Here is a 27,983-nt window from a genome sequence, read left to right on the forward strand (position 1 = left end):
TGCCTGTGAGTGACAACACACAATCTGTTGATAGGTCTCCTTATCAGCAGTTTAACTCCAATTGCAGGAATGATGCATTCTTGAAAGCGAGATTGCAGTTCAGGAGATTTGCTCTGAAACGCAGAGGTGGCCGGTGGGTAAGCAAATAAATGTGCTTACTAAGTCAAGGTCCAGTGATTAGCAAATTCTTCCTGTGCATCCAAAGGTGAGTTGTCCAGAAAAATTACATTTGTCACCGTCAACTACATTGCCATGGTCACACTCTAATTAGCATAACTAGAACAATCCTGTGTTTGATAAGACTCTTCCGGGACTTAATAGTTGAAAAAGTTTTTTTTTTTACTGCAATGTGGGATTTCTGTTCCAGACAGCCTGGCCCAACATCAATAAATAATTTTTAAAAAGTTCTCCAAACAATATTTTTCTTTCTTCTTTTCTATTCATCCCACAAACTCCTGAGGATTCCTGTGCTGATGGCAACAAAACGGGGAAATGTGACATGATCCGACTGTAAATAAATTGAAATGGTCATGTCCCCTCTTTAAAGAGACAACAAATGACATTAAATAAGTGGGTTGGGACCATCTGTGTTTCCAAATTGATGTCAGCGTGTTTTATCTTGATATTGAATTGGTCCTGCCAGAAAATAACTGGATTGACAACATTGGTTGAATACTCCTCTTGAATACTCTTTCATCGGTAGTTAGCCTTTTCCTGGCAATTCATTTGACCTCCCGTCCCCAATGAATTCCCGTTAAACTGGTCACAATGGACACAATACAATACGAGGAAGGTCTTTTGTGTGCCAAACAGAAATTGGTGGCAGAAATGTCTCGCATTAAACGCTCGCTTCATTCCATCTTGTTCGCGCAGTGTTTTCCTCTCCGTCCACCATGTGGCCCGGCTGAGCGATGGGTGATTTTCTGGCGAAGCGCTCGGCCGAAACAAAATGATCACATACCAACAGACAGCAAGTGAAGGCACTTTTGAAAGGCAAGGACAGCCTTTAAATGTGTGTTTCTGTGCATGACTGCGTGTATCCATTATCTGATGTACTTTCAGTTTTACCCGTGTTAGATTTAGAATTTTTTTGAGTAGTCATTTAAGGCTTGGGCTTGGTCCACACTGGATGTGGGTGCAGTGTGTGACGGCAGCAGTGCGGTTCTGTGTGTCTGCCACAGCTCTGTTGTGCATACAGGGTGCATGCCCACTGTTTATTTTTTTTCCCCTTCAAAAATTCATAAAATCCACTTTTATGTTGACCAAATACTTCTCTGTACTAAATTAAATGCCAGCACTATTCACTATGAAGACGCAGATCGGTTGGTCCTGCAAATATATCACAACAAAAGTCTCTCAGGATCCAGGGAACTGAGGAAGAGGACGTGTTTGTGACATATGACACATATAGATGTTGAAACTGTGCTTATTTATTGTGAAACGTGCATGACTCATGGCAAAAAAAAAACAACAACAAAAAAACAAGTGAGACGTCTATTTCCAAGAAGAGGTGAGCGGCTCACTCAGGTGAGAAACACCTGAGACACACTGCTGCACTCATCCATTAACCTGTGTGCATAAATGGAAAGCGAGACGCCTGGTTGTTAGAGTTTGGGTTCATCCTTTTGTAAGTGCATTTAGTTTAGGGTAACATTTAAGGCTGTAGTAGAAGGGTTAATATATGGGATAAGGAGGTATGGATGTAAGATAGCTAGTGGAAGGGTTCGAAACAAATGCTTTCTATGCGTAGGACTTTTTTTCTTTTTTTATCTGTGGAGAAACAGAACAAATTATGTCTTTATCTCTTGACCAGTCTTCTACGCCAACTGCCTAAGCCTCAGCCTTCCTGTCAGAGCTCATGGCTGAGTGCCTCCACACAGCCTGGGCAGTTTGTTTCAGTGTAGTCAGGTCTAAGCAGGACACGGGGATCCGCAGAGGCAGATGGGTCGATTCCCAGGGGAAGGTTTCAAAGACAGGCCAACACCTTACATGTAATGACACTTAACCCTCTGAGCTAAGATTAGGGAAATTATGAGTGCAAACCTCTGTTTTGAACCTCTGCTCTTGCTGTGTTAAACCAGGGATTATGTGCCATTAAGCAACGTCAATTCAACACAAATTTGTCGAACAAATAATTTGAAGAGGCAAACGGTGGACAATACTGATGAGATGCAGCTGACCATCGGGATTTGCAAATGGTGAATATCAGCCTTTCCTCAAATATTATTTCTCATGCTCTTGTGCACAACTCTTTTTTTTTTTTTTTCTTAAGAAGTCATTTTTTAAAAATAAATAAAATTAAATGCAAATTGGAGGGGAGCTGATGATCATATAAAGTGCTGTTGCCTAGGGGAGCAACACTGGTTTTATTTATTTATTTAGTATTTTTTTTAACGCTTCCCCATAAAACTCTGACTTTAATCAGCCCACATTTATTTTAAAGACATAGGGGATTGAGGGACCAGCTGAAGTGATGCATGTTTTTGAGTTTTGTGGGTGTGAGAGGGAAGCTTGTGTTTGTTTGTGTGTACATTTGAGGCAAACATGAACCAAAGAAAGGGACCGATAGATCAACCTACAGCGTCCACTGATCTGTACATTTTCATCTGCAGCATGTAAACTTGAGCTGTATGGCGTTCAATTAGCTGAGCAAGCAGTCACACTCAAAGGTGCGCATCAGGACACTGCACACCTGCATAATCCAATACTTAACTTTGTGTGGCAGCGGAGAGGCTTCTTTATAGCAGCTATATTATGTTTGCGGTCACTCACTGACTGGTCTGATTTGAATTCACAGGGAGTGAGGGAAACATTTGTTGGTCAATTGCCCAGAAATAACATGGAGGGGAAGAGATGGAGCTTAGCAGCAAGATGAGATTAGGGAAGAAAAAAAAACAAAAAACATATTACAGAATGCAGAGTCACAACACCACACACGAAAAGACTTCCAAAAGACCCGTCTCTGTTTGGTTCCGAGACATGAGTTAAGAGTTGATTATGTTTTAATTAACCTGCGAGAGATTGACATTTCAACTTGAAACACGCCGCAGGGACAAAAGGAACAAATGTATGCGACAGTCTGCTCCAAATGTGACTTCTGACAGTACTTTGAGGTTTGACAAAGATTTCATCAGATGAACAGCTTCTGACATCAAGGCTTTTCAGGGACATTTTTTTTGACACGTTCAGTCACTGTTGTTGTCGTCTTTTATAACACCTTAAAAGCCACACAGCCAGAAAAGTCTGCTCGCAACACAAAAAAGAAAACACACATTTTTTTTCTGTCTCGTCCCTATATCGTCCAGCTAAAAATGTAGGGCTGGGCGCTAACAACTCAATAACTATAAATATCACAATATGACATCATTTTTCAAATAATCAATATAACAAAAACAGGCATAATAATTGCTATGAATGAGTGTTTTGTATTTTTTATATCCTACAGATTTCTAAAACCAGAATGAACTGTGCTGCTTCTACTTTTACGCTGGAGCAAAACACAAGCTTTAATTCTCTAACATTTTATTGTGGAAGTTGTTGAAATTGACTAATTTAACACTTGGTTGTGTCATGATTGTGTTTTGTGCAATATTGCCCAGCCCTAATACAACGCCATCCAGATCACAGTGCTCTGCTTTGACTTTGAATTGCAAAAGCCTATATATACAGTATTTACCCCACCCACAGTTACTTTGCTTACACTTTTCTACTTGCTGTCTTTGGCTCAGAAAGATGAGATGACAGATAGACCCTTATGTAGCTCGGGTTCATGCAGTGTCAAATCAATCTGAATCTCTGAAAACATTGTCAAGAAGACATAGGAAACGATCATGAGGTCTATAGAACAAGGTCAGTGTTCTGCCCCGGTGTGCCCAGTGATAGACTGCTCATCTCTTCAGAGTGAACCCTGCCTCCCATTCAGTGTGTGCTGTGACAGGTTCACATCACCTTGAGAAAATTGATTAATATGCTTTGTGTCTTTCCCCTGTACTTCACCGTGGTGGGACTTCTTGCAGAATTTCCTTTTCTTTTTTTTTTAAGTGAAGGCACCTAACTTGAAATGATTCATCTTAATTAAAACACATTTGCCTTATAAGGCTTCTGGGAAACCACATAGTGATGCTATATCACAAAGAAAAGGTCAGACACATAATAATGAATGAGGTGACCATTTAAACTTCTAGCTAGTAACTACACTGAAAGCAAGATAAAATATGCAGGATTCAGCTCAGCAGGTGATTGATTGGCTGGGCATGATGTTTGTTCACTTCACAATAAATAGTCAGTCTTTGGTTGTTGTGCCAGAGAAAAGAGAAAAGAGAAATGGCCAAAAAGCCACATTTTATTTATTTTTATTTTTTTTAAAGCGTTTTGGTTTTGATGCAAAGTCTAAACAAATATAACATTATGTAGCTTTATTGTGTCTACTCTGGCACCCTTTGTAACAGCACAAAGTATTTGAGGCTGATGACCAAGAGAAGCTGCACTTCACAGCTCAAACAGGGCATTACATCAAAGCAACATCACATGGGATTTAATTCTCTCCGGTTTTGAATAAATGCCCTCCTATCTTTATTTCACTGCCTCCTCTCTCCTTGTATCCGTGTGTGCACCCTTGTTTTTCTGTCCTGACTCCAGTCACAACTCTCTACCCCTGACTTTCTTTAGTCTAGTCCTATTGGGTGTGCACTGCCCTGTTTATCACCTCTATATGTAGCCTTGGGCCTGGGATATGACACACACACACACACACACACACACATAGAAATACAGTTGCTTCCCATCCAATGCATATTTCACAGGCTTCAGGCAACTGCAGCCATGTCTGAGTACACATGTATATGCCGCTTCCTCCTGCACTTTGACCCCAGGTGCCTTTATTTTCCATGAATTATTCCAGTGCCTGGAAAATACCAATGGATACTCCCCAAAGTACAGTATGTGACAGGGTGAGCTTTAATTCATCCTCACATATCTCTGATTTTCAGCAATGACCAAAGCAAAGTATTACAACAAGCACCCTGTGACGCTGCTTTGAAAGGTGCTAGGCAAACAATGTATGATATTACTATAACTATATTACATAGAAGGCAGAGAAATGCATGTGTACACAGACAGGGCAAAGGTTATTGGGGAGCGGGCAAAATAATGCAAGGCAGACAAAATGCCAAGACAGACTATGTCTCTGCAAATGGATTATAATAAGGTTGAGAGGTAGGGGTGGGCGATAACGATATTTAGCCGATATCCTTTAAAAATGTGATTATAATTGACCAATGAGTTATAACTCATTGGTTGTTGCTTACAGATGAAATTAATGGACACAATATTAATGGAAACAACTCTTATTTATGCGTCTATTCCTATCAATGATCACCATAGAACACAATATCTACACACACAAACACAAGCACTGTCTCGCGAAGGCAAACTGTAATTTGAAACAAAACTGACTGGTCCAAAACAAACTGAACAGAATGTGAAATCCACATGCAATCAGACTGAATCAAACATCTATTTACGATCACTCTGTGAATGCGTTGCCGCAGAAAAGAGTCGAGACAGATGTTTGAGCAAACAGGGAAACAATTGATATGATATCGCGTGACAGTAATAGATTCAAAAGCACCGGCTGCACAAATTACACCAACAAAGAATGGTGATGTGTGTAATTATCCCCTGCATGAAGTGATTATTATGTGGCAATTGGTACTTCTTACAGCAAACACTCCAACCTACATTTTTATTCCACTTTCATCTCTCTTTATCTCGATTAGTGGAATGTGACACTGTCAAATTAGCTTACGTCTTGTTGACGAGACATGACACGGGTGTTCAACATGAGTAGTGTCGGGGATTGTCTTTGTTTTTGCTTTTCTCATTTGCTCTTGCAATAGAATTGTATTGATTCATTTGTGGGGACTCCAGAAATTCTGCCTAAGGATTGGATTAGCAGTAGTTCTTAGCTGCCTCTCTTAGCCGTACAATAGCCTCTCTCCTGCCAATATCTCTTGCCTCAATTCCCCTCCCCTGTCTTCTTTACTCATTTTCCTTTCTTCTCTTCCCTTTTAACCTACCTTTTCCATAAGCCGCATCCTAAGGGGCATAGACGAAGGAGTGAAAGAAAGGAGGAGAGGAGGAGTGGTCGAGTGCACAACTCAATTATACATCAAAGCACTTGTGTTGGGGACACTACTGAAGAAGAGAGCCAAGAAGGAAGTGGAACTTAAGATTGTTGGTTGGAAAGAGATTTCAATGAGAAGGTTCCTTGTTGGGGGGTGCAGCTTCATCAGGGAGAACTGACCTTTCAAACTGAAAAATGAAACCTGTCCAATAAAATGAATTAATACAGCCTCATTGCACCAAAACCTCATCCAGGGGTCCATGGGCTTTTCCTGGCTTTACGCTTAAGACAAGTCAATTCCTGCTTGGGTTTCTTATATTGTCAATTCATTGTTTTACAAAATGTTTTAACCACACAAACAGACTTTGGCTTTTCCTTTGATTTTAACTTCAAAACTTCAATTCATGATACTTTGAATACTGCTTCTTCCAAGAAGGCGAGTCCTTGTAGTGTTTTCAAAGATTCCTTTATAAAATCCTTAAGATGAGACAAATGTTCAAAAATGTTCAAAGAACAGTAACTCTTTATTGCAGCTTCTTAAACGATCATAGTCTTCTATGTGAAGGTTTGGGAAATGTCAAATGTCATGCATTTTTCCTACAGTGCAGTCCGACTACACTGACAATGGGAAAATGAAGTAGAGCTTTGACAGTGATGGGCTGTAAGTTGGAGCAAACATATGTTTGTCACCATAATTAGTGGCAGTCATTTGTTAGGGTTGTCACACAGTATACGTCTGCTGTAACGTTGCTCTGCTGACACCTAAGCTCTGAGGTGTAAATTGAAGAGTAAGGGTGGCAAAAACATGACGAGTCTAATTCAGTGATATAACTTGATCGTTATTTAGTCATATTTGACATGTCACTTGTAACACTGTAATACTGTTAGGCTAAAAACAAAAAACTTTAGCCTAATGGTATTTTATTGGTATAGTAGACAGAGAAAAACATCAACAAGAAGACAGAGTAGGAGATAATTTTTTCTATAGACTACATACTTTTTCTTTAATATCACTCTCTCTACCATCTCGATTATGGAAGTGACAGCCAGAATAGATTTGAGCAAAATGTGCAAAGGCTATAAAGCTCTATTAGGGGAAATTGAGTCAAGGTCTGAGGAACAGTGAAGGAAAAAAAAACAAAAAACTGACAAACGAGGAGGGAGACACAAAAGACAGAGGAAACGTATTATCAAGGAGAGCAAATGCAAATGCAGCCCTGGTGTGGTGTAAAGCACAACTTTACCAACTCCCTATCGCCAAAGCATCACACAAGGTGCAAAATGCCCGGAGAGTTTGTGGTCCGTCTTTCTTTCTCTCTCCCACAGACACAAACAAACAAACAAACACGAGGAGCTGCAGAATATGGAAGGACTGACAAGATGCACAACTGTCTTCCATGTTCGCAAAACCTTGTCAGAATTCACAACTCTGCCAAGGGAAGGAAGGAGAATGCCAAAGGCAGGGTGGGGGTGCTGATGGAGAGGTGGGACCCACACACTTGAAAGAAAGGGTGAAAGGGAATGACAGGTTGGTTTATTCAAAGAGTGAGGAGTGGGTGAATCAAACTTTAATGGCTTTGGGGAGTGCAAGCCGTTCTCTCTCCCCTTCCACTCAGTCTTTCTCAGTCTCACTCTTTCAATGTGTGCTCCCACCTCACTGTCCTTACTCTTGGTTTCTCTCACAGCCTCTCGCTCTCACTGTCTTACACACACACACACACACACACACACACACACACACACACACGCACACACACGCACCGCACACACGCACGCACACACACACGCACACACACACACACCTTTCTTTTTTGACAGACAAATTCTACACCCGTCCCTGCATTGCACGCAAATCAAGGTGCTCTTCATGCTCAGTGGGATAAAGTAAATGACGGAAACATAAAGAGAGGAAGAGGATGCGATTTACCTTCATGAGTGGCAGCGTACATAATGCCCAGACAGTTTTTTGATGTGTTAACCCCTGGACTGGAAAAGATGTGTAGAAAAATTGCTCCACAGGCCCGCCATCCTTTGACAACTAACTTAAGCAGCCATTTGCCCTGCAAGACTTGCTGAAGTTGACGAATGAATCACCACTCATGAAAGTGAATGACAATGCTCACTTGGTGAAATACAGAAAGTAAAATGTAAGGACCGCTTTCTGGGTGAACTATGTGAACAAACATCTGGTAAGACATCCTGAGCCTGTGCATAAAGTGCCCATATGTACTCAATTTGTGCTGTGTAAAAATGGAAGAGTTGGTGTAGAATTTAGATCAAGTTCAGTACTGTCAGGCACAATCATATGGGCAGATGGAAAAAAAATCAGGGGAAAAAAAAACGTGTTCAGCAGACCAACAACTCTTTACTCTTCTGACACATCCTGATGCATCTGCTTTAATGTATTTCGTGATTTCATTATTTGGCACAAAGGCTATGATGCAGAGGATCATCAGCTTCTTTGCATGCCATCAAAAGTGAAGGCATTTCTTTCAGTAAAGATCTTTTAAAAACACAACTTCTGCTTCAAGTTGGGTCCCAGCCAGTAAATCTATGTAGGAGTTATAAATGGAGCCTGAGGTGAGTAAAATATTGACTGCTTCCCATTTAACCCTCTTACTTTATCCATCCTTTCTCTTGCTCTTCCTAAATCCCTCCATCCCTCCCTATGAGGCTCAGGGTCTTAGTGTCAGGCAGAATTCTCTTTGAGGCCTGTGCCTGTCAACCAGCCTGCACTCAGCTCAGTAACCACTTGATTCAATTACACTACAGACCGGGAGGAATGATATGGGAATCATTATGGGATAAATCCAACTTCTCGGAGGCAGTGTGTGCATTTCTGTGTTTGGGGTGTCAGAAGGAAGTTGTGTGTTTGTTGGCTTGTGTGTGTTTAGGGTGACTGGAGAAATTAACATACTTTATGACGGTAATACTGTAATGTATTACATCCACATACATGGTGCTTTAGTGCTAAGATATTAGTTTGTAACCTAGAAATGCTGTGTTGTGCTTAGATACAGGTCAGAGGGCTGAATGTCAGCTGTGAAGTGAACAAAAACAGAGAATAAAAGACTCATCCATGTTCTACCTGACAGTAACAGAGGCAACATCAAATAGTAGATGACTTTGTTTTGATGCCATAAACACTAAACACTAAACTACTCTGTCACAGGCATAATAGGAACTCTCAAACCTCCTCTGCTAAATATTATAGATAATATTAGTGCATCTGTTGACCATGATACTGGTTTGAGATGGTCTGTCGTCATTTTCATAAATACAATAATCACAAGCTTAAGGTTAGTGGAACAGACTTTTGTTTTTGGATTTAATGAACATCAGTTACTTGACAGTTGCGATAATAATTATCAACTGTCTCAGGTTCTCTCAAGAACTAAAATTCAGAAACATTTTTTTGTATCAGAACAAACTGAGAGGCCTTTCTTTCTCAAGATTTTCAACTTTAAAATAACTTTTTTTTTTTTTTTACACCCTGGGCAGCTCTGTTCTTTAACATCAACTAGTCCAGCAGAGCCTTCTGTAGGTGAGAGGTAGACGCTGAGGTATGGCTGATAGAAAATAGGAGCCGAGGAGGAATTTGCTCATTTGCCTGCCATACCTGATCGAGTGTAAACAGATGCTGTATCAGTTGGAGTCTCTTGCTTCTGAGCCAGTATATTTATCTGTGGGTTACACTACAGCGTTGGTCTGAATTGTGCTTTACAATCCTGTGTGGATCATTAGTGTCTTATCAAAAGAGCAGTGCACTCTGGATCTATAGGTTGGGATGCATGTAGGATGGAAAGATATGGAATTTAAATTCTTCCATGCAAAGACATGGCACGACTCAACACAAACATGTAATGTACAAAACTTCAAGGTGAAGCAAAGATCTCTGTGATTTAGAGCAGCTTCTGAGACAGCAGGGGGTGGCACATACTGGGCACAGATAGAGAAGTTGATAATGTTGGCATTTGATATTATCACAGTGGCGCTGATGGAGAGACCATCACCCAGTGGGGGAGTGTGTGGGTCAGGGAGACAAGTGAAAGTGCTGATGCTTGATGGAGGGTTGTTCTTTAAGTCACGGTTGGTGCCCCAGCTGATCTGGGAGCAGTTGTATACTCCACAGATTCACACACATCTAGCAAACTATTTTAAGGTATAGCAACAGAGGGCTGACAGCAAATGAACTACCTGTCATGCTTAGGGAATTTAAAAAAAAAAGTCAAGTGTGTTGTGAGCTCACTCCATCATCTCATCCAATAATGAATTTGGGTTGTGGCCCATCTGCTCTTCTATCAAAACATTATTCTTGGTGATTGCCATTGCTCTTTGTATCCAGTCTCTGCTGCTGGCTGCTTGAGTGTGTGGATGCTGTAAATCTGGGAAGCTCATTAGCACTGACAGAGGGAATGCTAGCAGCCCACCTGCTCCCCTTCACCCTCTTTATGGCTCTACAAATTAAAACGACATTTACACACACACACACACACACACACTTCACCCCCACGCTCCCCACTGCACTGCTCACCTTGCCACTCACATTGCTTCATCTGCTCACTGTTGAGGTGCCTCAGAGCCACCACAATATAACTCTGCCCCTCTTCTCTCTCTCTCAACAACCCTTAAGCTCTTTGTTTTTTTATTGTTTCGGCTTCTGTCAATCTGTTCCGTGTTCAGTGACACTCTGCTAGTGTTAAATCTCATCATGCGATTGCTTTGTCTTTCTGACATCGTTCCTCTTTTGCTTTTGCCATCCTGATGGCTTCACATCCATCACCCTTTCCCATTGTTTTTCCTGTGCACCAAAGTTCAACAGCCCTAGTGCTGACGACACTCTAACCCCCAGTTACTGGGCCATGTCCAGTGAGTGACAGCATGATGGAGTGATGTCACAGTGTGTTTGCTTCGCCTGCTAGAGGTCAGTTAGTGTCACTGAGGTAATGAGGCCATAAAAATGCAAGCTAACGCAAGTTGTGGGTGAACAAGATAAGGTGGAGAAAAGGGGTACAACGAGGAAGGATATGAATGAACCAAGTTTCCAAAGGTCAAAGAGCTTTAAGCAGAAGACGTGTTAGAGTTTTCTAGTACAGAATGGACAGTGTGCTACATTGTTATTACATCACACAGCCATACAAATATGAATGAACTTGCAGCATCCCATTCATCACACAAGGAGCACAAACCGATAAGTTAATTGAGACTTGTGATAAAAGACCTCCCACCTGCATTAGTCTCACACTGTGTACACATACACAAAGTTAGCATTATTTATTATGACTAAGTTATGTCTCATTGGTACAAGCTTCAGCTATCTCCAATGTAATGAAATACGGTTGAATTAGACTCAGTGCTGTGTCTGGTGTTGGAAAAAGTCTGATCTATCACCACATCCCACTGCCTCAAATAAAAAAAGCATATATTTTATAAGCACTAAGAGGGCAGGGCTGACATAAACAGTAATTCACTGAGTGATGCAAGGGAACTAACAATATGTGAGTGACTGAGGGTCAAACACAGCTCAGTTTAATGGCTTTCTGGAGGCTAAACTGAAGCCTATTGTTTGTAGAGGTGGGGAAATCTGTATGTGGACTATACGCGACTCCCACACAACTGAGCAGTGGTTGCAACTGGCCTGAGAGAACCTTCCCTGGTGGGTGGTCTAAACGGCCTCATCCATTCCAAACAGTCCTCCTTTCTCCCATTTATTTGCCCGACTTTATGGATTGAGGAGAGAAAAAGCCAGTGGCTTTGAAGATTTGGTGACAACTCAAAAAAAAAGGGGTATGTGTTCAATATAAACACAACAAAATATGTGGATGTGTGTGTGTTTGTGTGCAGGGATTTCAGCCGCTGTTTGAAGTCCTCCATTCCATCCTAGCAATTACTTCATATCAAGGATTAGATGACGGAGAGGGCAAAGAGGAGAGAGAAAGATGGAAATAAGACGGAGCTGAGGGGGGAGGTAAAAGACAGAAGCAAGAAAAACAGAGAAAAGAAAAGAGAATGAAGACTCCTCAGCAATGAGTGTTTTTCATCTCTTTAAGGGAGTCTAGCTAAACATGAGCTGGGAGACAACTCCTCAAATCTTGGTAAGATTGCAGGTGCAGAAAACACAGCCATTTCCCGAGCAGCAAAAACCAAAAAGCAATATGAAAAGTTGATGCTCACCACATGTAGTCAACATGCAGTTATCACTGTTACAACAGTCGCGAGATTGAGATGCATTTCATACATGTTTTCATACCTTTGGAAACCTCATTGCCCCAAGCCCACTGCAGGCAACATTTGGAGCAAAATTATTTCTGGACATCAACTGTCTTACGTTCCCAATTCATTTTCAATGTATTAACATTTTCAGCAAGACGAGGTTGAAAGTGCATCACAACCTCTGGTTGACACATTATGTTGCGACTACCTTAAATGAAATGAGTTTAACTGTCAAATTTACCTCTGGGATATTGACGGTGTACGGCTGCCCATGGAAGGTTGGTGCATTATCGTTCACATCTCCAATCTGGATGTTTACTGTGTCTTTGACAACCTGAGGGAGGAAACACAAAGGCAGAAATATTGCAAATCCACCTGCACTTACTTGACAGAGAACTGTAAACACTAAAAAAAAAAGTGTATTAGCCACACCAAGCCAAGATTCATAGTGAGAAAAAAACAGGACAAGTGTTTGACAGATTACCCACAGGGGAGAGTAGGTTGAATGTCACTATGTCTCAGCAACTAAACTGTGTGGAGTGAGACAGGTGTCAGAATGATTACATGTGAGAAATGGAGAAATAAGGCTGAGAATAAAAGCGAGAGACCGAAAAAAGCGATGGACTGAGGAAGTGGGTCTCTGTATGACATGCGGTCAGGCTATATCCAGGTGTCGGCATGTGACGTGAGGTGTCATAACTGCAATCACAGTGCAAATCTGTGTCTTACCTCTTGAATGTCACTCACGTAGAATTCAACCTGCATCTCTGACTTGGTCTAGTGGAGACAAGACACACACCAGCGCAAACTTTGCATGAACATGTAGTGCAAAAAAGAGCAGAGCAGAAAAGCAGAACAACACAAAGAAACGCCACTCAGAACTCGAAGCCTTTACTTCTGCACATTGTCCGTTTAAGCATAGTGCATTTTTCACTGCTCTATCGTCATTTGATCATTTACATTCAACCCCCTGCAAGTCTTTTCTTGTATATAGTGCATTAGCTGTGGTAATATGAAAGTGTGTGCAGTTTTTCTGGTGTTCTTACTTCACGGTCCAGCTGCTGTCGAAGCCAGACAATACCGTTGTCTTGGTTCACTGAAAAGTACCTCATGGCCTCTTCCCCTGAAACCCCGTACACCAAGGGTTCCCCCTCAGGATCAGTTGCCTTCAGCTGGGCCACTGAGGAACCTGCCAAAACAAAGAGTCAAACGTCATAGTGGATTTTTGATCGAGTATGTGACCTTGTATTGACTTTAGGAGCGACATTATTGCTATTTACTCAACTGCAATATTTTGAGTCACCTTAGTGGGTCACACAAAACTACAATAAAACACTTTTTGATGCAACAAAACACTGAAAAAGAGATCGTAACCACAACATGTGCTGTACTAAAAGCAGTGACTCTCAGTCAGGACTATGACAATCCTTTTCACAAGCATCAACATCATTTTAACTAGAATTATTTTTACCCAGATATCCACATTATCTGTAATAATCTGCATCTGCGTTTCATTTTTTAATAGTATTTTAGTAAAGGTGTCTGACATCACACATGTGGCATGAAGCCCGAGTTAAACATTCACCAAATTTTGTATGAAATACCATTATATACTGTATATTGCAATTTAGCCTTAGAATTCACAAAGTGTTTCACAAAACTGGGTTTTGTATGATGCAGAACTACCATGGGTCCCAAGGCTGGGTCATTTGAGAACCACTGACTTAAAGGACTATCAGGGCCAGAGTATGGACATTCAACTACGGATAAAGATGGCATAAAAAAGCACCTTAATTTACAAGCAATTGTAGGGGGCAGAGGAGTAAATGGGTTTTAATTGGAGCCGCAGCAGTTCACAGGCATCATTCATCACTACACACTAGAGCTCAGACAGGCTGGCTGATCAAAGGCAGAGGTGAAAGTGCTATCAGGCTTATCCACCATGCTGGACAGATGTATTGAGAAGGGCAAGGGTGAGGTTAGGAGTGGCATAGAGGACAACATCAATACCCTGCAACCCATGTGACAAGGCTTATTACTGGCTGGAAAACTGCTGGACAACGGACTGAAGGGAAAGTTACCACCAAGCGGTACCGTGCAGTTCAGATCGCCACAGTGTGGTTTGGAACAGTACACAACCTGATCTGACCTGTTGTTCCATCACGGGGTGTGTGGTCCATATATGTACATTTTGTGGCTATTCATATAATATGTCCAACAATATCAATAGCATACCAGCGAGACACAGTGTAGCACGCCTGTGAATTCCACACAGAAGAAGAAGGTGACACATGAAACAAAACCCAACAATGTAGGACATCCAGCATTCTGTGTTCTCTCTTCTAGGCGTGTGGCCGTTTATCACAAGAGGTAGACAGGCTTTGTTTGTGGCTGCAGGCTGCACAAAAAAACACCACTTTTTTTTTTTACCAACAATCACACATAAGTGACAAGTCTCTGTCAACGAATCTACCGACTGTGGTGTGTCTAGCTCCGCCTTTCAGAAGCCGGACAACTGTGCTTGGTTCCTGAGTGGAAGAGTGCAAATATTGGAGTGTATGGATTGATACTTTTGGCACCCATGTCAACATTGGACAATGAAAATGGAAAAGTATTGTGTGCTGTACCGTACTGGACCAAGCTGTATCGCTTGGTGGAAAAGAGGCTTTGTTTACCTTGCCAATGTGGGTGCTGTCCATGGTGCTGAATTAGACTGACGGTCCATTAAGGCAGACCAAGGACTTGCACTTAATAAATAGGTGCGCCTGTTCTTACTCACTACAGCTCTGTCACTGCAACCACAAACATGTCATTTTTGGTGAAAATTACCCATAGACATTCATCTGAAACCATTTCAGTGAATGTAAATTTAAAAAAACTGTTAAATTTTGTGCTCTGATGCTAACCAAACACACTACATGATAGGACAGGCAGTAGCAGTACAATTCAGCCTCAAAACACACACACACACACACACACACACACACACACTCGTTCTCTGCAGGTACTTGCCAAACGACAGGCACAACCAAACTAAATCAAGCCTGTCACATGCGCACCAAACTCCTAAACACAACAACCAATTAGGCTCCACAATCATACGCCCCTCTCATTTTATTAATATATCCCATTTTCCTCTGAAAGGGTGGCAAAAATTACTAATTAATATAACGATTTATGAACCCCTCTCATTGCATCTAATGAGATTTATGCAAATTCAGCTGCTTTCAATATAAGTTATAATTTGGTTCAGGACAGTGCAAATTAAGCATTTACCTCATAGTCATCAATAATAACAGACTTTTTTCCCCCTCCCTCTGGCCCTTTTGACTGTGGAGGAATTGTCTGTTTCACAAGTGCAGATATACATTTGTATGAGAGCCTCAGTCTTGTGGAAGATGAAAAAAAGAGACACCAACCTATTAAGCTTATGTGGTAGATTTTCAGTGCAGATTAAAAGATTGCAGTTTGGAGAGCTCACAAATATAATGTAATTTATTCATCAGTGTTTCAGCTTGCCCTAAGTATAACACATTTACAGATCAAAATTGCTATAATTAGGATAATTTACTTTAGCTTTACAGATGGAAATGCCTAATATGATGAAAGAAATGTTGTATTAGTTTAGTTTTCTTTTTTTTTTACCTCTGGCAAAGATATACTTGTAAAAACCGTACACCTTACAAGTTTGAATTAGTTTTGTTTGAAGGTAACCATTGGATTGGAATTAATTTAAGGGCACAAATTGTTGGTTCAAGGTTCAGTTGGAACATTTCTGTAATCACAAAAATTTCTGAGTATGTGTGTGCGTGTGTGTGTTTCTACTCATCCTTCTCATACTTATCTGTAACCCTGTGGCACCGAGCTCTTTCCCCTGACAAATGATACTACTTAGCAGCAAGTGATGCTAGTATTACTGTTATGAATGATACAGTGCACATTAACAGTGCCCCTCCTCTTCTCCTCTGCACCGCTGCTCTCATGACAAGAGCGATGTGCGAGAGGAATCATCTCTCTCTCCACTTCACCTTTTTCTCTCCCATTGTCCCCCTGACCCTCGTACGCTCAAATTCAAACACGTAAAGTCTCATAATGAAGTCAGAACAAAGACTGGCAGAGCAAACCAAAATAAGCACATAACCGGATCTGTTCGCCAAACCAGAGCTGTTCGAATATGGTTTGAGGTAGAGAGGGCAGTATGAGGGTACATTTTAAACTGAAATGACTGCCCTTTGGTTGTATTATGATGGCATAATAAAGCTGACATTTGACCTTTAAATATAAAATGTAATTTCATTTGATCCTATTAGACTTGTGGTGAAATCTGTAAGGATTCTGTCAAATGTCTTGGGATAATTCATTCACAAGACTGGGACAGATGAATGGCTGACGTTGAGGAATAAACCAGAAAAAGAGGAGCGAGCGGTGGAGGTGGGTGATTTATTTAAGAAAGTAATAAATACACACCTTATACATAAGTGCATTCTTGAAGTTGTTGAGTAGGACTTCTGTATTAAGACAATGTGTTGCTTCAGTGTGGCATCACTGCCATAAAACACATGAAATGACAAATTCAGAGGAGACAAGGCTCTGGAAGTGGTGAGAAGATATAAAAAAAGAGAGAAAGACTTGCTAAACTATACAGCAGCTGCATGTTTTACTCAGTCCAACCTTTTAGGAAGGAGGGGGGGGCACTAAATCAGTTGCTGGAGGACATCAATCCCTGCTGGATCAATAGGAGTCGCATGTGTTAGAAGAGGACTGCGCTCAGTCCTGCCCTGGGGCCTGGAGCTTGCAAAAGAAAAGGGGCTACAGGCCAAAGCCCTTTTCATTATGTTGGTGACATCTCTACACCTTTCGTTCATCCAAGCACTGATTCAGTGGAACAGCCATTGTCAGGGCTCCAATTTCAGGTATGTTATGAATTATAGCTTCAAATATAATGGTACACAGAGGCTTAATGGCTATATGGGCAGTATTCAGAGTGCTGTCTACCAAAGCAGAGGCAGTCGAAAGAAAAACTGAAGCCACCTCATGACAAAGACTGAGCGTGGAGGGCAGGGCAGAGAGACTCTTGATCTTTACCTGCTCGGTATAAATACTTGATGAATTGTCTTGAAGCTGGGCTTAGGCCTGGTCTGATGAGTCAGTGTGATGCCACTCATGTTACCACACTGTCTATCCACTGACAAAGAGAGCCTTCAAATACATCAGCAATGGCACGCTGGAGCCATGCTGCCTCACATCAATCATTTCCATCAAGAATTCACACAGGCAAATACTGTTTGCTGCACACTGGTGGCATGAAAATACAGTGCCTGTGTTCTCGGTCCCTACTTAATAGTGCAGAATGTTTTACTTTATGAACTGCCGTGTGAGGAGACACTGAACAGTAGGGTCTGTGGTGAGACGCAGTGACGGAAAAACACATCTGTCACAGAGATGAGTTGTGATTATGAGACCGTGACTCCAAGCTACAATGCTGTAGAATTCCCAACATCGGATCCATTAGGTTTGGGATAACAGGCCCGGTGATAAAGAGTGAGCATGCAGGTCCACATCCTGCTAATTGACTGTGTGCCATAAAAGGCTGGTTCTGTTGCATGCCGCGACAGAAAGTGAGCGTGTGTGTTGGCATCTGTTTGAATCGCTGCACTGAAAGATTGATGCAGCCATAAACTGGTAGACAATGGTGCACACTCATGCAGAAATGCCATTTACTTTTGTTAAAATATGAAACTGCCATAAAGCTGTTAGCGCCAGTCATTACAGTAAAAACGGTGAAATATAAGCTGCGGTTTTAAATTACGGCGATTAAAAAACAAGGTAGTCGTGAACTTTACACACCCATTATTGGCCTAAACACGCTGGATATTTATATTGACCAACACACTCTTACCGATGCCAGTGCAGGAGCCCAACTGTCTTGTCTGTTCAGGTGTGGCTTATGTGAAACACTTTGAAGGTAATTTATGAGTCAGACCCCATCAGGGATTTAAGTCACTCATTTCAGACTCATCCTTTTAAGACATCTCTCGGGGGCACATGCATGAACTTGAATCCTCACTTCCACTCAAACACACAATAAATTAAACTTTATTCTCTTCCTTGAGAAATAAGATGGAAATGAGTTGAAAAATCATCTCATGGTTGCTTTCCCTGCCCACGGTGGTGTGTGCCGTTAATATCTAGACAATCAGGTTCTTCTGGGAAGCCAGGTGGATGTGGAAATAAACGCAACGTATTGTCCTGGAATGACAACAGTGTAGTGGCCAGTAACTGAGTGCTTGGACCTCAATTTCCATACAAAGAGAGGTGTATGTGTACGGGGGGCATCTTTAATAGCTGAAAAGAGGATGCATGCAGATAGTTTATTTCTCTGTAGGGGGAAAAGGCAGCCGCGGAGTGACCGTAAAGCCTTTTTTCCCCCAGGGAGGTCAGTTAAATGGCTAACAATAAAAACAAAATTATGGGAAGAAAAAATATATATATTATGTTTATGCTCCAATTATTTTTTTCGAGCCACTGCCGTGAATAAACAAATGACAGATATTCTTCAAACAATTCTTCAAATGACTATATAAATTATATTTCTAGCCAACTCATTTATCTGACAGAAATCCTTATATTTCAAGGATACCTTGAAAATCATTAACCTGAATCTGATTTCCTTCACTATTTTGCACTGGACTTCTCTCCTTTGTGCGCATGTGTGTGAGTGTGTGTGTGTGTGCGTGTGACATCGTGACATCAATAACTGTGATGAGAAAGAGAGCCAAAGACAAATAGTGCCTAGAGTCTGGCTCTAAGTGACTCCTGTGTTTCAACAACACACACTGCAAGAGTCCTTGGGAGGCTGTGTATTAATCCAACAGATTTATGACTAAATCTGTCACGGATGGGAGGAGAACACCCTCTGTCTTTCCTTTAGCCATTCCTGAGAGAAATACACACCTCCCAGACCTCACATCGTGTGTGTGTGTGTGTGTGTGTGTGTGTTCTGTGGTCTCTGCTTTAACATAAAAGGACACACACTTATAATGTGTAACAACATCGCCAACATCGGTATATCAAACAAGCGTATATGTGTTTTCTGAGGGGTATCTGGTATGAATGAAAAGTTTAAAAAAAAAAAGGAGATTTAGAAGTTAATCTTTCGCTCTGTGAGCTGCGGCTGACATGGACTAGTATACTGGAGGAGTAAAATATTAAAAACAAATGGTTTATGTACCTGTAGCTTAAAATCAAAAGCCTTACTGTGCTTTAACCTTGAGGAAAAAACAACACGAAAAAAGGGAACGCTGTCTCGTTTGTCATTCTCTTCAGCTTGTAGAGAGGCAAAGAGGCACTAAGGGATTTCTATAGAAATTGCACACTGTCATCAGATATTATAAACAGAACATCCTAACTAATGGCATATTTTGAGTAAACATTTCACTTAGAGTAAGACTATTAGGAACTTGTGCAAACAGTATATTGCTGAATAAATGTGGGCTGTCAACTGCACAATCTTTATCAGTGTGTTTCATTGTCAGAGTATTTAAAGTTTAAAGTTGACACTGCTGTCCAGATATGAATCATTCACTTGCCCTTAATCCAAAGTGAGTGATTCAACTCCGTCTACAGTGGAGTAAGGAGGATGAGGCGTATGATTGGATGTCCAGCCCAAGATTGGCTTTCTAATACACCCAAATGGCAAAATGATGGAAACACTGAGTGACAAGGCTGTGACTAACCAATCACACTGCGAAAGTCGGATGGACAGTGAAGGACATTATTGGACACTCCCCCCACATATTGGTGTGTGGAGGCAAACCTGTCACTGCATATTCACACACGGCTCCGATCACAAAGGAAAGTTCTTTGCTCTTGTTATTTTCTACTCCATCCCATCACAGTCTTGCCGTTTCCCTCGCTCTCTCCCCTTTGGTTTTTGTCGTCCTCTCGTCATGCTCCATCCCGCTTGTGGAGGCCAGACAGAGGGACAAAGACAGCGCTGATAGGAGTGGACAGGTGACTGTGTGCTACTGAGGATCCCCGAGTGACGGCTGAGCCAGTCTCGCCCCTCGTTGTCACAAAACCATACTCCCACCCCAAACACACATGCATCCACCCATAAACCGTGCCACTTCTGCCAACATGCCAACATGTCCATCAGCACTGTCACTTTGCAATGCCTGCCCCGTTCTCGCCTTATCTCTGCCTTCTTGCTTTGCTCTTTTCATACGGTTTTGCTGCTCACTGCTTTTAATTCAGTTATTTGCCTCTCTCTTTCATCCTCCCTGCATTGCCCGTTTCCAACACTGGCCCTCTGCTGACCTCACTGGTGCGGACTATTACCTGAGAGTGTGCTAAATCATGCTTGGGTAATGGAACATGCCACCCTCTATATGAAGCAACACACACACACACACACACAATAAAACAAAAGCCTCTCCCTTTTGGCCTTTTTCAGTTTCTCTCCCGTATACATGTTTATCATTTGGCCTCTGTGTTACTGAAATATAAGGCTGATGTTGTTTCTGTCAGCTCTGTGGATGCGATTGGGACGGCTGTGGAATGGCAGGTGCTGGGGTCCAGAGAAAATCTGTGGCAACTCAGAGTTGACCTCCGGCCCTGGTTGCCATTGGCGGGGAGAGTGAAAACAAAGGCTTCTCTTCCTTCATGAAACATACGAGAATAATAAATGTGTGACAGCTCTAAGATTCAGAAGTGGCTTCTCTGTTGTAAATGATTAGATCAAAGAGAGGAACGTTGGTGACCATTCCATCAGGTTTACCCTTTGTCATTTTTATTGTTTGCCGTGGCTACTGGCTGGTCTGCTTTAAAGCAAGAAATGAAGTCTTAAAGTTTCCATTTTGATCATTTTTCCTCATACCTACATACTGGACAAATGACACAGATATGTTTATTAGCCAATCAGTAGCTGTGGCCCAACTTATTGTTTCTTTATTTTAATATTATTAATTAATACACCTATAAACCTGTGTATATGGACTAGTTTATAGAGTAAAAGAAGTAGCACAAGAGAGAGTTAATTAGTATTTTGCATTTGAACCATTAAATATAAATGCAGGAGAAGAAAAAAAAAAAACTTATGGAAATTATAGTGGTTGAATCTTCCTCTTAACTGACAAACCAAAGGCAGCCACCAGTGATGAATAATGAAAGGTGCAACTGAAACAAAAAGTTTCCCGTGATAGACTTTCATACTTGTCACAGGCTAAAAGCCACAGGTTTATCTAATTACATGAATTCAGATATTTTAGTGATTTAATACTGAACGGATACTCAAGGTTTAATGCATTCTCATGTCACTTGAGGTTCCATGCTATTTTCTCTTTGCAGAAAGCAAGAGTTTCATTTAGTTTGATGAGAAGCTGCTTGGATTCAGACTTGAGTGAAATAAGACATACTGTGGCGCTTTTGTCTTTTATTAACAAAACAATGTCATTTCCACCTTTTGCTCACTAGTTCTGAAATTCTGATGCAAAAATAACAACTACTAGATGTATAGTTATTATAGTATAGGCTGTGTTTAATTTATTCAACGTAAATGGAATATACTTTGCCCTTTTGTTGTTGTTTTTTTTTCCTTTGTTATAAACTCAGGAGAATGCAGCAGCTGGCTTTGATTTATATGAATTGACAGGATGATTCCTGTTGTTGGTGCAGCAACCAGTTCTCAAGAAGCAGATGCTCAAGGGACAACACAAACACCAAACCACTGGTACAAACTGCTTTCTCCCAATGTTATATACTGTAGATTCAGCATTTAAATTGACTTGCCATATTAACCAGGTACGAATCAAAGTTCAGTAGTGCGTCTCATTGTTTTTAGCTGTCCAATACCAATATAATGATTTGTTCCCATTTTCTCATTATAGATAATCAAACTTTTTTTTTATTTAACATTTAGTGGGAAGTTCAAGGTGACAGCAACAACGTTTTTGACACATATGAAACTCCACATGCTGCCTGGTATTAAGTTGTAGGAGAGAGAAGAAACTAGGCAGCCGCCTTCGTCTGACTCCCACCTTCTTCTGGTTCCTGGTCTGCCGCTGACTGTACCAGTCACATATCTTCACCAAGCTGACAGTGCTATTCAATGCAGTGAGTAATTCTACCACGGATCGCAGCATTAAAAGTGAGAACTCAGAAGAAGAAGCTATACTTCTGGGGACCAGAACTGCACAATGACTGATGGAAAAAAAAAAAAACTCAACTTGAAGAATCTCTCAGATGAGATATATGAAATATCTGATTGGGTAATCTGATTTACTCAAAAAAAGGGTGTCTGTAATAGTGTTTTCTCAGTCGCCCATAAGGTGTAACAGTTTGAGAATTGCACCGTTCCTCACAGGCCACACTAGACTGATCCCGGTCATGTGTAGCAAGGCTCAGGATAGTCAAATGACTGGCCAGGCTATCAGAGTCACTTGTGCAACTCTATCTTCTTCATCTACCTCTCGCTCTCATATCCATCTGCTATGAAGCCTTTTTCAACATCCTGTCCCCCTCTGCCATTATCTATTCCCACTTACCCATGTGTATCAGTTCTACTTTCATATCAACATGTTCTGCTATTTCACCATTCCATTGTCCTGCCCTTTTCCTTACATTCATCCCAGTTCCAATTCCTCCTTCTCGCCTCTGCCTACAATTCCCTGCCTGCACGCTTTCCATCCATTTTTTTTTCCATTTCTCCCCCCTCTTGCTCGTATTTCTCCTTCATCCCAGTTCCACCACCCTCCTTTACTCTCTCTTTCTGTTGTTATCCAAATTGAACATGTTTCTTACGATGCGGACGTGTAATGGCAGGGAGAGAGAAAGGGGGACTCAGAGGTAAGGCGAGATAGTTAGAGAGGACAGTTACATGAAGAAAATGAATAAGATAATAACTGCCACAAAAAATAAACTAAAGATGTGCTACAGCTGACCAGCAAAGGACTGCAATGCAGACATGCCACAGTCTTAAGTAAGAGTGTGCGTGTCAGTGAGGGGGAGAGACAGAGAGAGTGTGCGTTTGTGTGTCTGTAAAATGATGGCATGTGTGTCTAAAATGCATCTGTCCAGATTGTTTGCTACACTCCTGCCTTAATCTGTTGTCTGGCTGCAGCCACCATAGCTTTTTTTTTTTATCCCATACCACGCCACACTTGTTTTATGGATTATAAATGAACTCATTATCTGTAGCACTCATTAGCTTCAGGTCCTAATTAGCCAAAATTAATATTGTTTCCTGACAAAGACATTGGCACTGGCAAATTGGCAATTGACCTCCTTGGTCAATCTGGAAAAAGGGACAGAGTGATGGAGGGAAACATAAAAAAACAAGGGAGGTGAATAGGAGAGCTGTGCAGTGACAGCTGCTCTGGTTGATCAGTTATGGACTCATCACACCCCTCATTCTCTCCGAGACCTCTACAGTCTCCCTTTACCAAAAAGTAGCCCATTACAAAGACACGCTGCACACTCATTGCTGAAAAGGAACCATAATCGATTTGGGTAACAAATGAGTTTAAGTAACTCAAGGTTTTGTTAAATTTGTAGAAAGTCAGTGGCAAATGAACAGTATCCTGAATGCACAATGGCTGATGACAGAAAAGCCCAGGATATGCTGGCAACAGACTTTTACTGCAAACAAACAACTGCACAGAGGAATAAATAGAAAGGAGAGAGAGGGAGAGAGAGAGAGAGAGAGAGAGAGAGAGAGAGAGGGAGAGAGGGAGAGAACAAACATGCAAGGCAGAGAAAGAGATGGAGAGCATGCAAGACAGAGAGGAAAGACAACAGAGAAGCCTGCCATATTCCTTAAAAAATGATCTGTGCTTCTAAGGAGGCCTGTTAAATGTCAAACACCTTCTTGGCTGTGAGATAAGAGAGAAGAGTTCAATTACACCTCATTCCCTCAGCTCACCATCCCGGTAGGATGCAAAACGACACAAACACACACATACACACATGATTTCTCAGGCCATCGTTGTACTAAAAGGTACTGATTTAGACAAATGACATAGAATTAGGCATCAAAATATGGTAAAAGCAAAACACCAAGTTAACAATACATCTCTACATTGAAAAAAGGCCACAGTTCCATCATGTGGCGGTGATTGGCAACTGACTGAAAGCAAAGAAGAAAGTGTGAGGACTAAATGAGTATGTGACATCCAGAGTAGAAGAGATTGAGACACCAGTAAACAGAAGCAAGCAGATTTGAGCCTTGGACTGGCCTGTAAATGGGGGACAGAGTGCAGTCACCTCACTTGTCAATTAATCCTATCTGGCACCAGCATGCTGGCCTTTATTGGAACAAATGTCAGCTTTCAGGACAAGGACAAGATAACCTTTCTCCATAGAATTCACACCAGCCTCATGTGACCCGGGCTCATATTTCTCCACAGCCATCTAATTTAACACACTTGCTTTTACTGTCACAAGTTGCATCCCATCAGTTTGCTAACGCAAAGAAAACAAACAAGTTAGACAGTCGGACCACTGGCTTTATACAAGTCAAAATAGGCTTAAAAGTGAAGCAGCAATGGCTTCCAACAACGAGACAGTGTAAAATATGTTGAATAAAGTGCTTTAAACTCAAGTTCCATTTTCAAATTAATATTCAGAGCATTAGGCATGTCCCAGTAAGAGACTTTTTTACTTTTGAAATTATAGGTCTTTGAGACCTACAACCTTGTGATTTTCAAAAACCATTAGGAGTTTTCCATGACATTTCATTTCTAATTCCTTGCACATTTCTGTAATTGGAAAACGTTTTTTAACTAGGCTTAAAAAAAAACCTGAGAATTCAAGACCAATGTAACAAATAGCGGCAACTTGCTTGCTGGGAGACTGGAACGCATGCATATGTGCGTTCAAAAGGTGTGCAGAAAAAACAGATAAACACATACAGTGTGCCATATATGCAAGCAACACACACCCACACACGCACACGTCCTGCAGCATCCCTGCAATGGAGCAAAGAGAGAGGTGGTCGCTGATGTGAAACATCAATTTCCAGGTTAGCTGCTCTGTGTGGCTCAGGCAGGTATCAGCCGTGACCCACCTGTGCCAGATAAACAGCTGCAAGAAGCTGATCTGCCACATTTCAGTACAGGAGAAAGGGGCAGTGCATGCTCATGCACACAGACACACACATAGCTAAATCCAAACAATGCATTAATATTAGGGGGGGAAATTAGGTTGGAAATACACAGCCCTGCATTAACAAACACACACATGCATGTGCGCACACACACACACACACAGAAGTGTGAGGCACTGTTCAGGTAGGGTTCACCCTCTTGATACTTTGATCATTTGCAGGTACTGCTGTAAGGATTAAAGGGTTTAAACCCAAGGCGTTCAAGATAGGAGTCTCACACTCATTCACCCACGCACACACACACATGCACACACGAGTAAACAACATCAACTATGAGATGATGCCGATATGAAAACGAGAGTCACCATCAAAAAAAAAAAGTTCTCTAATTATTCTACAACTCACTCACTCACTCAATCACTCACAAACAGATGGATTTGAATTACAGGCTTCATTTTGGGGACACAAAGTGTGTTGTTCGCTGTATCTGTATCATTGTGTGAGAGCCCAGCTTCAGTTGGTCAGGTAATCTAACCACTGCCACCATCACAGTGACGCCTGTCAGCGCAGCGCTGTGTGCCGTGGCAGCGTTGCTCAACCTGGTGTCACGCCACACTCCCACAGACAATTTCAATTAACTTTTACAACAGAGGGAAATATCACACACACAGCCTGGGGCTCTTCAGCATGTAGCCCCATCGTGGTTTCTGTCTCTCTGGCTTCTCACTCTAGATCTGGTCATAACAGGAAAACTTGAAAAAAGGAGGAGGCCGCACTACAGAAGTTGGTAAGACGATCACTACGTTGAAGAGCGTATAGGAGAAAACACTTAATTTGTTTTACACATGCAGCTGAAAGTCGAGACATGTTGATAGCTGATGCACAGTTTCACCTCCAGGAGACATTTTATAGTATACAGTATGTCCATAATGAAAATGAAAACTTTGTGTTTGACTAATGGTTCCAAGTTTAAAGCATATGGAAAAGAGATATTTAATTAAGAAATATGAGATTTGAATTGCTACTATAACAGGAAAAGGAATTCTTCGAGCAAAAATAAATAAATTATGTTCAGACTTTGGTAAATAAATATGAAGTACATTTAACTATCAAAAACAACTCATATTTAGTGAAAGAGAAAATGAGTACATCAAAGGCCAAGCACATTTTTGTGGTGATTGTAACTTCAGTGTTTCAAATGAATGCTCTTTTACTGCATTTTAACAACCCCTACATCTGCATGACAGTGACACCTACAGTTGCTTTACTTTGTACATACTGAAATGACAGCATGTGATATACAGATGACAATGCGATATATAGGGAGTGATTCATCTACCCAGTAATATGAATAATTTAAATCCGCTCCATCTCACTGTGGCATTAAAATTCTGCCCACCACCTAATGCATCAATAATAAAATCCAATTATTGAACACTTACAACACCACCAAAGACTGAGCTTTTCTGTATAATAAAAAAACCTAAAATACTCGGGCACATTCTGCTCCTAATACACCTGGAAGTTTCCTCAAGTACAACTTTTGAGCCAAAAATGTAGTTACTTTTATTTTGATAAAGAACTTTAATTAATGGTTGGATTGCAGTGTTTAACACAGCATTGGCTTTATCAGACGTTAAATACGGGTCATGTGTGAATAAACTGGTTTTAGGAGGGGGTTATTGTTTGAATATCACTTGGGATAAATTTAATGCAAATCAGGTCAATAAAATGTCAGTCACAATAATTCTTACTCTGACCATTTTGTTGTTGGCTGAGAACTAATTTTTCATGATAAAAAAAGAAAAAGCATAAATTTACTATGCCGCGGTTACAACTGTACAATAACAACTGAATACGGGCAAAGTCTATTTGTCGAGATATGGTTTTCTGCAGCGCAGACGACGGATGCCAATGACTAAACGTTCGTCGAGTCATTGCCATTAAGAATTTAAGCAAATGAGAATGAATGAATTAACTGACAACGTCTATTTTTCCTTATGCGGTATGTCGGTGGGTTCTGCAAAGTGACATGGGGGTACAAAAAAAATGGCCGTAGGTCAACTGTCTGAAGGGGACGGGGACGGGGACATGGGTCATGTACTTGTGACAGTCATCAGCAGAGGGCTCACATCAAGCAAAGCACTAAAATAATTAGCAGAAAAAGAAATCGGTGTGCGTACAAATTCAACTGAATTGAATTATGGAAACAAATGTGGTGCTCAGCTAAATAAAGCATTTTCTTAGCTGCACATTACCCGGGACATAGCACCACCACTCGCAGAAGAGAGCGCAGTAAGCGCCGTGATGTTATTGCCCGTGGAGCACCGACACTGAAATTCGAAAAAAGAAAAAAAAAAATCCCTGACAAACTCTCATCTGAATGTAAATGCTGTCCACTGTGTCTGTGAAAAATGCAATCAATATCGTAATATTAAGAGCAAGTCAGTGCAGGACATTTAAAACCCATTTTTCAAAAGATGCAAAATATCATTCCCTTACTCTTCTTGACAAAATCCCTCCCAAAAAATATCCAGGTGCCAT

General features: G+C 41.2%; 1 protein-coding gene across 1 annotated transcript in view; it reads right to left on the reverse strand.

Annotated features, from left to right (window-relative positions):
- cdh23 (cadherin-related 23) overlaps window positions 1-27,983 on the reverse strand; it is a 146,034-nt gene that overhangs the window by 91,344 nt on the left and 26,707 nt on the right. Inside the window, exons 5-7 of the mRNA XM_044046344.1 lie at window positions 13,384-13,526; window positions 13,067-13,114; window positions 12,579-12,671 (exon numbers count right to left, since the gene is read on the reverse strand). Coding sequence (XP_043902279.1) covers window positions 12,579-12,671; window positions 13,067-13,114; window positions 13,384-13,526 — 284 coding nt within the window. The remainder of the gene's footprint in view (window positions 1-12,578; window positions 12,672-13,066; window positions 13,115-13,383; window positions 13,527-27,983) is intronic.

This window comes from Solea senegalensis, linkage group LG15 (assembly GCF_019176455.1).
Source record: "Solea senegalensis isolate Sse05_10M linkage group LG15, IFAPA_SoseM_1, whole genome shotgun sequence".
Classification (NCBI taxonomy): Eukaryota; Metazoa; Chordata; class Actinopteri; order Pleuronectiformes; family Soleidae; genus Solea; species Solea senegalensis.